At 44.8% G+C, this 13,018-nt stretch overlaps 1 protein-coding gene across 1 annotated transcript in view; it reads right to left on the bottom strand.

Moving 5' to 3' along the window:
- LOC147685222 (uncharacterized) overlaps window positions 1-12,771 on the bottom strand; it is a 96,653-nt gene extending 83,882 nt beyond the window's left edge. Inside the window, exon 1 of the mRNA XM_086939601.1 lies at window positions 12,559-12,771. Within this exon, the coding sequence (XP_086795727.1) occupies window positions 12,559-12,735 (177 nt within the window). The 5' untranslated portion in view covers window positions 12,736-12,771. The remainder of the gene's footprint in view (window positions 1-12,558) is intronic.
- Between the last annotated feature and the right edge of the window lie 247 nt (window positions 12,772-13,018).

Consider the following 13,018-nt stretch of genomic DNA (forward strand, 5'->3'; position numbering starts at 1 on the left):
TCCCAGAACCAGACCTTATAATTGTGCACTGTGGTGGGAACGATCTAGGCACAATCACTGGGGTAGGTCTGGAAATGCTTCTAAAAGACACCTTTCGACAATTGATGACACTTTTTCCTCGATCTGCCTTGGTATATTCCAATATATGCCAAAGACAGAAATGGAATTGGTCCAATCACCATTGTGCACAATTTGAGAAAGCAAGGAGACATGTAAATAAATCTGTTTCTGCGTTCCTCAGAGATTATAGCATGGGTTCTATTTACCACAACAACTTGCGATACCACATGCAAGACGTCTATAGGAGAGACGGTGTTCATTTCACGAATGAGGGAAACAGAATCTTCCTCTGCAACATCAGGCTCTGCATCGGTACTTACTTATAAATGCAGAAAACACTCAATTAACACAATGGCTCTTTTCAGAGCCACCTTATATCTAAGCACTCAAACTTCTGATTTATCTCCATTTTCACACTCCTGTAAAAAGGTGTGCACGACCGAGTGCGCGCACCACGCAACTTTAAAAAAAATATATATATATATATTTTCGCCTTTAAGGGCCTTACTGCACACCCTGAGAAAACCTACGCAGCAAAACAATCTCTACCTTCTCCCCTTTCCATATTCCAACGCTTTGAAATCAACAATATATTTACTCGCAATGACAAAATGGCGGTCAACACTTCCTGATTTCCTTCGAATCGAACGTTAACAGACGTCACGCAGCAAAATTCCGCTCGCGCGCGCAGCCGTTTGGGTGCGCGCACGTGTGCGCGCGTATAGATATATAATTGACTTTAACTTTAATTTCCTCAGCAACTACTGAACGGATTTACACCATTCCAAAAAAAGCGTAATCTGCGAGCCGGACTGTACAGTTTTGCCAAATTTCTTATAAATCCATTCACCCGTTCGACCTGTAGCCGAGTCTAAAGGTCCTATGGAAAATACCATGGAGAAAACACGTTTTGGGACCCCCCTTTTATCTCAGCCCCCACTTGACCAATCCCCCCCAAACTTTTAGGGAAGGAGCGCAGCGGACCGAGCCATCTTCTTTGAGAAATTCGCTAAGATTCTTCAACCAGGGCCAAAGTTATTCCAAATAGAAAGTTGAGGATTTCCTTTGGAAACTAGGTCCTAACTATAACTACCTACTGGAGACCGCCAGTAGGTAATATATATATATATATATATATATTCACAGAAAAAAACATAGGTTATAGTGGATATATAGTTAGGAATTTGCATTTACAAAACCTTGAAAATTCAATGAAAAAACCATTGGTTTTAGGCCATATATAGTTAGGGATTTGCATTTACAAAACCTTATTTTACTCGCATAAAACCATGGAAATTCCATATATAGTTATAAGCGCTAACTATATATCGCGCACCCGCAATCCACTGCTGATGATGTCACATATTACATCATTCATGACATGGTTAGTGACATCACTGATGACATCACTGATGACATCTCAAATGACATCACTGATGACATCATTGAAAACATCTCATTTGTCATGACTGATAACATCACTGATGATATCATTCATGTGATAATACGATGAACCTTTTCAGACTCTAATATAACCTTAGATACAATCAGTGTAAACAGACACTCACAGACTGTCACTCATCCATGGAGTTACTCACACACCTAGTCAGTCATGCAAAGAATCAATCACACCTCCATTTCCTCAAATATACAGTTATACAAACTTTACTTATTCAAACATATACTAACACATATTTACTCTCTTATACAATCCCTGATACAAGTTCACAATGATCCATACAGCCACTCACACATTCACTGGCTCTTATGCACAGTTATTTATATATGTCAACTCTCACATGTACTGTGTTTTACATATGTACTTACTTTGACATGTAGCACTGAGATATCCATTCACTCACCAATACACTCATGCACACAGTCAACCGCCCATACAGCTGTTTCCACATGCACTTTTGAAACCATACATCTAGTGAATCAACTGCTTACAGATCTATGCACAGAGTCACACACCTCCCAGCCACCCACACACACACTCAATATCCCATACAAATACTTGGGCAACCAATCAATAACCCATATAGTTACTCATATAGCTACTTATCAACACATGCAACAGTTTACAGAACAACAGACATAATGATGCACAAATTAAGACAGTTTAGTCACTAACCCATGCACTCAGTGAGACACATTTAATCACTCACTCATACAGTCAGTCATGCACCTACTAAATCCTTCATCCAGACACTTATATATCCACTCATTCTTCAATATGTAAGAGATATTTTAACTTTACAGAAACATACAGTCACTGGATGATGTTATCAGTGATGTCATCAGTGATGTCATTTGAGATGTCATCGGTGATGTCATCAGTGATGTCACTAACCATGTCATGAATGATGTAATATGTGACATCATCAGCAGTGGATTGCGGGTGCGCGATATATAGTTAGCGCTTATAACTATATATGGAATTTCAATGGTTTTATGCGAGTAAAATAAGGTTTTGTAAATGCAAATCCCTAACTATATATGGCCTAAAACCAATGGTTTTTTCATTGAATTTTCAAGGTTTTGTAAATGCAAATTCCTAACTATATATCCACTATAACCTATGGTTTTTTCTGTGAATTTCATTGGTTTTTTAATAGCAAATATGAAAAGCTTTAAAATGTCAAGTACGTGATAGATAAAAACATTTTTGTATTTATGCACGCTGATGTGCTTTGAACGCTGCACCCCCCCCCCCTCCCCTCTTTTGTCTTAGTAGTACTCTCTCTTTGCAGATACTGAAGGGTAGTTAACGCAGGCCTTTACCCCCGTTGTAATCCGTCGTGCCTGCTTGTCTCTCCATTTGATTGATTGTTGTCCAAGCATTTACTGTTTTAGAATTGGTTCTCTTTGGATCATTCTCTATTTACAAACAAGCACAAAGTCGCAATACTCTGTTTAGTCTTTGCAGATAGTGAAAAATCGTGTAAAAAAATAAAAGTAATCGAGCAAAATCAGTAGGCCACTAATTGGATCTCTTTTTGACCTCGCTAAAATAGAAATATTAGGAACAACCCTTCATGAGAAATACGAAAATAGTGAGATGAACTGAGCTCCACACCATGAGGGCTGCAAGACAGCTCGGCTCCGTCACCTATCCCGCCCAAAATAACGACAAACCCTATGCAAATATTAAAAATATAGACAACACACCAGCAAAGAAACAGGGTAAAACATTTTATTAAAAAACTATTTACATAACGTTGGTTTATAAGATGATGTCAGTAGTGGACCGATGTGTGAATAGGTCGAAAGCAGCACAAGGCTCCAAGATCCGGATGGCAAGCTCCTGGATGTTGGGTGCCATAGTTCAAAGTTCTGACTTTGAGCCTTTTTCAATGCCTGTGCTTTGTTGAATCAAAATGGCGGCTTGACACAAAGCTGACTCAAGCGTTGCTACTGATCCTATGCAGACCAAAACTGGTTTTCAGTTTGTACATTTTTCTAGATTTTTCAATCCAAGTTTGGTTGACTTTGTAGAACGATGGCTTCAAATTTTCAACATACGGTGTGGTGGCGCTGACTGGGAGGGGGCGCTTCGCTCCTGCCCCCTCCCCAAGTAAGATTTTCATACGTGAAAGTACGTTAATGGTTTTGGTCCCTGAGTTGCTTCGATGTCACTGCCATTCTCAAATGGCATAAGTTCTGGATGTTGGGTGCCATAGTTAAGAGTTCTGAGCAGCGCTTGTAACACTGTCTGAAGCTTATTTCCACCTACTGCAGCTTCACTATTCTCAAAGTAAGTGAGTGTCGTTTGTGGACCTGACTGCATTAGAAAACAATGTGATATGTTACCTTCCTAAACAGCTTGACGGAGGCCCCTGAGGGGCGGTGTGATGGCCATGGACTCGGAGAAGACGCTTGGCTCCGACACCCTCCCCAAGTCTTATAGCACTGGTGTAGCCTGAGATCACCCCGACATAGGCGGCCGGCTCCCGGGGTCCGGCGGAACTTTTTGCCTTTTGATGACTCTTCAATTATGAACCTTCATCCAGCTGAGTTGCGCCCACTCTTGCGGCTACAGCGTCTTGCCCACCATCCAGCTGAATTGCGCCCACTCTTGCGGTGCAGCGATAGGCGGCTGCCACAGGACTCTCAAAATGGCGGCCGGCTCTTCGGTTTTGGGCCTGGTCCACTAAAATGGCCCTGGGACACCTTTGAACTCGGACGCTTCCCTGATAGGGCTTGGGTCCCATTCTCGAAAAGCGTCCCCTCAGCCGTGAAGATTCTACAAAAGTCTTGGGGGCCCCCGACTCCCGCAGGTTTCTGGTGGGGAGCGGCTGCCATGTCTGCTCGTGGAATGGCCACGACGGAGCTACGAGATGGTAGTGGTCTCATGCTGACGCCAGCTTTAGTCTGAAACATCCAGAAACACTGTAGACTACCAATTCGATCAATTCCGGTAGCGCCCCAACATGACCCGGAAGAGAAGAACTTGCCCTCCCCTCTTTGACTGATGGTTCTTGTTGCCTGTCCCCTCTGTTGTCATTTAACAGAACTTTTTGGACTGCTGAAAGGAGTTGTGTTCCGAACGCTGGTTGGTGGAGACATTTTGACTATATTCTTGACCTACGTTGTCGCGTAATGCGTTATATGACACGCCGCGTTACCGCACCCGGAAGTGATCCGAGGCGCGGCGCGCAGCGCGTAACGTAAGCATAACAGGTCATGTGACTTGTTAATAAAACTTTTCATTGGTTCATTTTACTTTTGTTAATTTAATGATGAAAAGCTTGGTCATATGACCTAAAAATTACGCTTTTTATTGTTTTCGAACAATATTTTTTTTTCAAACATATGTTATAATATTCCAGGCTAATGTACTTTCCCGGAAAATTTACAACTGTCTTGTAAGTAAAATATATTCCTTTTTCGAGAAAAAGGGCGTTTCTTCCTTCCATGACGGAGCCGTTGAGTAAAAGAGATTCGGCCTGCTGTCTTAGTCGCCGATACGCCTGATTATCAGATTCTTATCGATCACTTTATATTGCAGACATGAAAAACACAACTGCCCTTAAGCATTTATCTTTACTGCGTTCCTACATATTATACCTTTTATCCGTCATGTAATTGGACTGCTTTATTTCACTTGCCTTTACTGATTCGAAAACAGTGACTAAAAGTAAAAACTTTACCAATGTAAATACTACTACCGTGTTTTGTTTTAAAAACCTTTATTGTGAAAATGTCAGTATACAAATACGGGCCTATAACCACGTGGGCCGGCCACGGAGCAAACTGAAATCGTATATGAAGAGGAGACATTTACACTGTAGAAGAACGTAACGAGCGGGCCATTAGGTTGCAAGAACAAAGGTGTCTAACAGTTGCGGAATCGGTGGACGTACATTTTGTAATTAAAATACGACAGGGCCACTTACAATAACATTTTCTAGATATACATTTGCGGGCAAGGAGTTACGAGTCCCATTTATACCGGCGCCATTTTGGGCGAGGCCGGGCAGGTCCAAGATATAGTCAAAATGTCTCCACCAACCATCGGCCAGACCAGAACCCCTTTCGGCCCTTTATGCTACAAGATGGTGTCTTCCATTCAGAAAATATTGTTGGCAGCATTTTGAAAGGAAACAGAAACAGCCGTTCTCCTAGTGAGTTTCACATTGTTACATTTAGGAAGAATGTTGAAGAGTAGTATGTGGAAAATCTGAAGCCATTTTTCTACAAACTCTCAATCAGACTTGGATGGAAAAAAAAAACCTGAAGAATGTACAAACTGAAAACCAATTTTTGTCTGTATAGCATCAACAGTAACGCTTGAGTCAGCTTTGTGTCAAGCCGCCATTTTCATTCAATCAATAGCGTCCCCCTGCACACATTCAGGGACCTGGTCGTGTCTTCAGATGAAACGGATTGTAGGAAAAGAAGCAGAAAGGAAAAGGAAAAAAGTTCCGCCGGACCTCGGGAGCCGGCCGCCTATGTCATGTGCCACCTTTGGCCACACCAGGGCAATAGTGAAGCTGCAGCAGGTGCAAATAAGCTTCAGACAGTCTTACAAGCACTGCTCAGAACTCTCAACTGAGGCACTCAACATCCAGGACTTGCCATTCGGATCTTGGCGCCTTGTGCTGGTTCCGACCTATTCACACATCGGTCCACTACTGACATCACCTCATAAGCCAACGGGGCACCCCACGCCGACTTTCGGCGCAGCATTGTAGGATGGCCACACCAGTGCGGCAACTTGCTGGACACAACATCGGGGCCATCCAGATCTCGGCGCGTTCGACTCACTGTACCGCAAGAGTGACCGCAACTCAGCTGGACACGCCATCTTTCGGCGCAGCATTGTAGGATGGCCACACCAGTGCGGCAATTTGCTGGACACCACCTCGGTGCCATCCGGATCTCGGCGCGTTCGAGTCACTGTACCGCAACAGTGACCGCAACTCAGCTGGACACGCCGTCTTTCGGCGCAGCATTGTAGGATGGCCACACCAGTGCGGAAATTTGCTGGACACCACCTCGGTGCCATCCGGATCTCGGCGCGTTCGAGTCACTGTACCGCAAGAGCGGGAGAAACTCAGCTGGACACGCCGTCTTTCGGCGCAGCATTGTAGGATGGCCACACCAGTGCGGCAATTTGCTGGACACCACCTCGGTGCCATCCGAATCTCGGCGCGTTGTGCTGCCTTCGGCCTATTCGCACATCGGTCCGCTACTGACGCCGCCTCACGTGCCAACGGATTTTCTACGCTTTTTGTAGCCCTATGCCGCATAACAGGTCATGTGACTTGTTTATAAAACTTTTCATTGGTTCATTTTACTTTTGGTTTCCTAAAGATGGAAGGCTTGGTCATATGACCTAAAAATAACACTTTTCATTGGTTTAGAACATTTTTTTTTCCCAAACGATGAAAGCCCCACCTTGTTTCTGGATCATTCAGACTGAAGCTGGCGTCAGCATGAGAGCACCACCATCTCGTGGCTCCGTCGTGGTCATTCCGCGAGCAATCATGGCAGCCGCTCCCCACCGGAAGCCTGCGGGAGTCGGGGGCCCCCAAGACTTTTGTAGAATCTTCACGGCTGAGGGGATGCTTTTCGAGAATGGAGCCCAAGCCCTAGCAGGCAAGCGTCCGAGTTCCAAGGTGTCCCAGGGCCATTTCAGTGGACCAGGCCCAAAACCGAGGAGCCGTCCGCCATTTTAAGAGCCATGTGGCAGCCGTCTATCGCTGCACTGCAAGAGTGGGAGCAACTCAACAACATGGTGAGCGAGACGCTGTAGCCGCAAGAGCGGGCGCAACTCAGCTAGATGGCCGCCACCTGGGGAGGCCCGTTCACGCCGCCTCCCCCACGCCCCCCCCCCCCCCCCCGGGGCGCCGCACGCCAATTTTCGGAGCAGCATTGTAGGATACCAAAACCAGTGCGGCAGTTTACTGGACATCACCTGGGTGCCTGTCGTACATGTTGTGTCAGCCATGGGACACTGGACACAGTCCCATCAACATCTCAACGCGTTCTGCTGCCTTGGGACTATTCGCACAACAGACCGCTACTGACGAGGCCTCCCCCCGCACCACCCGGGACGCCCCACGCTGTTTTTCTGTGCTGCATTGTAGGATCCCAAAACCAGTGCGGCACCCAGGCGACATCACCTGGGTGCCGTCCAGAACTCTGCACGTTGTGCTGCCTTGGGACTATTCGCACAAAAGACAGCTTCTAACCATTGTTGCTTTTTGAGTTGAAAAATGTTTAAATGTTTTTAGTTTTTGTTCCGTTCATTATAGTTAAAAGTTAATAAAGTTTTATAATCTTACTTTGTTGGAGTGTTATCTATTTTTTAAAAAACGGGTGAATAGGGCCTTGAATCGGGTTATTGTCATGTGTGGGCTTCGGAAGTGTGCTGCTGCAGGATCGGACATTTCAAACTCAAATGCACGTTCTTTTTCTTACCTTTCCGAAGCATGGAGCGCAATAGCAGGCAGAGAAAGGGTGATGCACGTGTTGAACACTACCTGACCTGGCAAGTTGCTGGCAGTGCCCCCCCGCCCGCTCCTGAAAGAGGGCACACACACACCGCCGCCCCGAGTACTTCACAAATCTTTAAAAGACCATGCGCTTGTTCATGAGGCTTAAATGGTTTATCACCTCTTCTAGAACTCCTGCATCGACCCTCTGACGTTTCCTGGAAAAATTACCATGTAACACAATACCAAGCCCTGTCAGCTGAAACCCCCAAGGAATCGTGGGGCATATTATCAAGAGGGTTTATCTCCGCTTTTTTGGCTTTAAAAGCCATGAAAGCGGAGATAAAATTATCTCCCTATTACCAAGCTGTCGCTAACACCAGTTAGTGACAGCTAAAAGGAGATAGCGACCATCTTGGGCCCCGCTTTGCATGTCAGTGATACTTATCACTAATGACATGCAAAGTGGCGTGCCAAGATGTTAGCGACTGGAAACAGTCCCTAACATCGCTATCTCCTATTACCAACTTTTGGAGATATTCGCGCTAAGCGCGAATATCTCCAAAATGTAACACCTGCCCTGAGCAGTTCTTAGCCATGTTATCCAATGGGAGGTGGATAACATGGCTAAGAGCATTTGCTCGATAATACATGAATATCGCTGACTTTTCTGCGATAATAGCAAGGTTTATCTGCGATAAAAATCGCCGATGTGCGGCGATAATTTTTGTCTCTAAACAAGTTAGAGACAAAAGTTATCGCTAGTTGTTCGTGATATGCCCCCGGGTTTTTGCTTGCAGAAATCGGGAGGCGGGAGACTAGCACTGAAATCAGTAGTCACACGCCTGAATCGGGAGGGTTGGCATGTCTGAATTCTCTACAGCTGGGGCCATAAACTACATCCGCAGGGGTAGGTGATAGCCTGGGACCAGCCTGGCATCTAAAATGGCTGCCGTGCACGACAAAATTGTGGCATTGGAAAAAAGGCAAGATGGCGCAGCCGCTGGAAGAGATGTATCAACATATATCAGCCTCCTCAGCCACCCTCAGGAAACATAGGGGATTAGGATACGTCTCCCGCACCCCCCTATACCTAGTAATTTAATTAACGAAGCACAAAATGGCGAATTCCCGTTTCGCTACCAGTTTGCGGCCCAGTTCGCGGCCCGTGAAGCGCTTCTACCGTGAAAAATCATTTTTTTTTTTATTTTCATCACGGGACCCTTTAATAACCCCAACAACATTCCTAGGGGGTCAAGAGGGTGATACCTTGCCCCCTTTCATTAAATTCCCCCTTCGTTTTTCACCTCTTCTTCTCTCTCGATCCTACCGAGAGACAAGATGGCGGCCGCTCCGGACTGTCACGCAGCAAAAAAAAAAAAAAGCTCACGCACAGCCGCTGGAAGAGATGTATCAACATATATCAGCCTCCTCAGCCACCCTCAGGAAACATAGGGGATTAGGATACGTCTCCCGCACCCCCTTATACCTAGTAATTTAATTAACGAAGCACAAAATGGCGAATTCCCGTTTCGCTACCAGTTTGCGGCCCAGTTCGCGGCCCGTGAAGCGCTTCTACCGTGAAAAATAATTTTTATTTTTATTTTCCCCACGGGACCCTTTAATAACCCCAACAACATTCCTAGGGGGTCAAGAGGGTGATACCTTGCCCCCTTTCATTAAATTCCCCCTTCGTTTTTCACCTCTTCTTCTCTCTCGATCCTACCGAGAGACAAGATGGCGGCCGCTCCGGACTGTTTAGAATGTTGACAGACACCGGAGAGCCAATCAGCTTTCTGCGCGCAAAGTTCCGAAACGCGAAAAGTAAGCGGACCGGATCGCTGCCCGGAGCGCTGTTACAGATATATATCTTGATTTAAACGTTAATTTCTCAAAATCCACTGAAGCACATATATTGAGACCTAGCAAAGGCACATCGGGCTAACAGTCCCTACAATTTTGCCAAGTTTCGTGCAAATCCATTCAGCCGTTCGAGCTAAAAGTGAGTCCAACCGCCCTATGGAAATTAACATGGGAAAAACGCGTTTTGGGACCCCCCTTTTTTCTCGGCCCCCCCTTGACGAAACCCCCCCAAATTTTCAGGGGCTGCTCAGAAACAAAATGTGCCATTTTCCTGAAAATTTCAGCCGATTCCGTCCACAAACGCCAAAGTTATTAGACATAGAATTTTCAGAAATGCCATAGGGAATTAATCCTAACTATATATACCTACTGGCGATAGCCAGTAGGTAATATATATATATATATATATATATATATATATATATATATATATATATATATATATATATATATATATATATATATATATATTCGAAACGATTCCCACCACTTCCAGACAAGCACCTGGCGTAGAAGGAAACTCAGGCCTCTGCAGCAAAGTTTTTCAGGCAAGAAGTACTTTATTTTTCACCCCTCACGACCAATATATATATATATATATGTATATATATTACTTTCTTCCGTTTATCCTCTGATTCAATCAGGTTTCTTCAGAAACGGGCACAGACCCAAGATAAATCCAATTGTTTTATTCTTCTTTAGTCTTCTTTAGTGTATATAGAGTTCTCCAAAACGAAGTGTTCTACAAGTGGCGTGCTCTTGCTGCTGCTGCGGTGTTGGGGGTAAAAACCATGAACCCCCTAGTAATTGTTTCACAAATTGAGATAACGCTGCACTCCTGGGGGCTCCAATTAGCAATATCCTTTTATTTAAGAGACAGCATTTCACACCACAACGCGTTTCGACATCCAACTTTTTCAAGTGGTGCCAAACTTATGTTGCTCTAATTAACAAGCCTTAAATAAAATGAAGGGCATTCTGGAAATATAGTGCCTTTGCTTAATATGCCTGGAAGCCCTGAAGTGAGTACCTGTACAGTGGTATTTCATATGCAGACATCCCATTCACCTCATTTTTCTGTGTGCCAGATTTCAAAAGTAATAATAATAATATAAATATAAATTCACTAAAAAAAACAAAAGTTACTTGGGCTTTATAGTTAGGCTCATGTTTCACTCGTACAAAGTCAACAAAAAGGGGGACAATCGGGGCTTGATAAAGTCCCATCCGTACTAGCCCTGGATCATGCTAGAGGACAAGAGTGATACAGTGTTCCTGGGTGGCAGATACACCATCTGGTGTGTACTCAAGGTAATAGGGAGGTGGGGAATACCTCCTTTCGGAACTAGGACCCGCACACACCCAGCAAGATAGGTGTCATGCTTCATCATATGGGTCTGCTCCTCACCGAGCCGGCGCTGCAATGCTTGGCGGGCACCCATAAAGGGGCTCTTTATCGAAGATCTTTTGTTCCTTGCTGTGTAGAAGCAGTGGGTGTGAGGGGCCTAGAAAGATGTAGATGTGATGGCATACACCTAAATACAGCCAGGACTATTGGTTTTGTCAGGAGTTGTCTCTATGAGCTCTGCAGAGAAGCCAAGGTTTGGATGACCATGTATTCTGAGCAACTTTTTGACCCTCTGACAGGCACTGTGAGAAACTCTCACTGCCTTCAGCCTCAGCTTCAGAGCTTTCAACCATGGCTGTTATAAACACCTGGAGCTGATCCACTTCAATGCATGCACTATACAATATATATGCTGCATGAAAAAAAACATCCAAAAACATAACACCCTTGGCAGGGCTTTAAGTGAGCTGGGTCCTGCCGGTCCTCAGCACCAGCAGTTCTACAAAGCCGGTGCTGAAACGGGTCCCTATGGGGTTCTGCATTGTTGCCCTCGGCCTCAGGGTGAAATAAAAGTCCTAATTCTGAATCAGTTCTACCCTTCACGGGCTTTGAAGAAACTTCAAAGAGACTCGTTCTAGTTCTTTCACAGTCTCATCATTTCAGAACTAAAGCTTTTTCAATATCCTATACAACGAAGCCATCGTTCTTGCTTATTTAGCTTATGCAACTAAGAACCAGTGGCAAAGCCAATAGCCCCGGCATTGTGTAGGTGTAATGTTACTTGTATTTTATATCTGGATGTCATGCAATGACAAAAGCAGTAAAATGCCAGTCAAGCAGCACACTATGATAATCATGGAAGCACTGGTTTTTGGCTTACATGAATTTAAGCCACACCCTTATTACATTGGCTACACCCCTCTGAGAGACTCCCTCAAGTTTTTCTTCCCACTAGAAGCCCTGATCCTGAGAATAGCTAACACTCAAGTGGAGTGCAAGATTCAGTAAAATATGTGAAATACAAACGGAAACTAAATCATAACATGGATTACTTGAAAATTAATTGCATCAATTGTCCATGACTATCAGTATAGTTAAGGACACGAATATACGCCCTATAGGGACCCATTTCTATGTCCATTCCACAATGCTACTGTAGCTGAGACCCGGAGGGACCCGGCCCACTTAAAGCTCTACCTCCTATCATGCAATGCAACTGACAGGGAGTAGCGCTGCTTCTAAATCTGGGCCACCTTGTCTCGAATTAGCGCTGCATAGGGCCGCTAGTCTAAAGGTGTTCTGCTTTAAATACACATTTAAACAATCTTGTCATGCAGTACATACAGGGCTGTCAACAATACCGGCGTCCGGTCGCTTGTATCTGCTTTGTTCCCCCTCGTGGTTCTCATTGGCTGCTGAAATTGCACTTTCGTGGACTTTCCTTGGAGGATTTACACGCGCAGCTGAGCTGATCACTGTAATCACACAGAGAAACAACAAGGCCGTCACCAAGCGAGCCATACTCCGTCACCTGCTCAGCGGGAGATAGAATGAGCACCCTGCTAGGAACAGACTATGTTTCACCAGGACCTCGCTTCCTTTACTTACCTTTATACGAGGCGTTCGGAGCTATGCCTTTTAATTGTGAAATCCTCCGTTCCTCCGTCTCCACCTCCAGTGAATACGTGGTGCTTCTCCCTGAAACTTTCCAAGGTGTGTCAACAGGCTGGGGTCCTTCACTGTCACTTAATGAAACCACTGAGGTGTGATTAATGCTTCAGTATTTCTAACTTGGTGATTTTGT

Source organism: Lissotriton vulgaris, chromosome 10 (assembly GCF_964263255.1).
Source record: "Lissotriton vulgaris chromosome 10, aLisVul1.2, whole genome shotgun sequence".
In the NCBI taxonomy this organism is placed as follows: Eukaryota; Metazoa; Chordata; class Amphibia; order Caudata; family Salamandridae; genus Lissotriton; species Lissotriton vulgaris.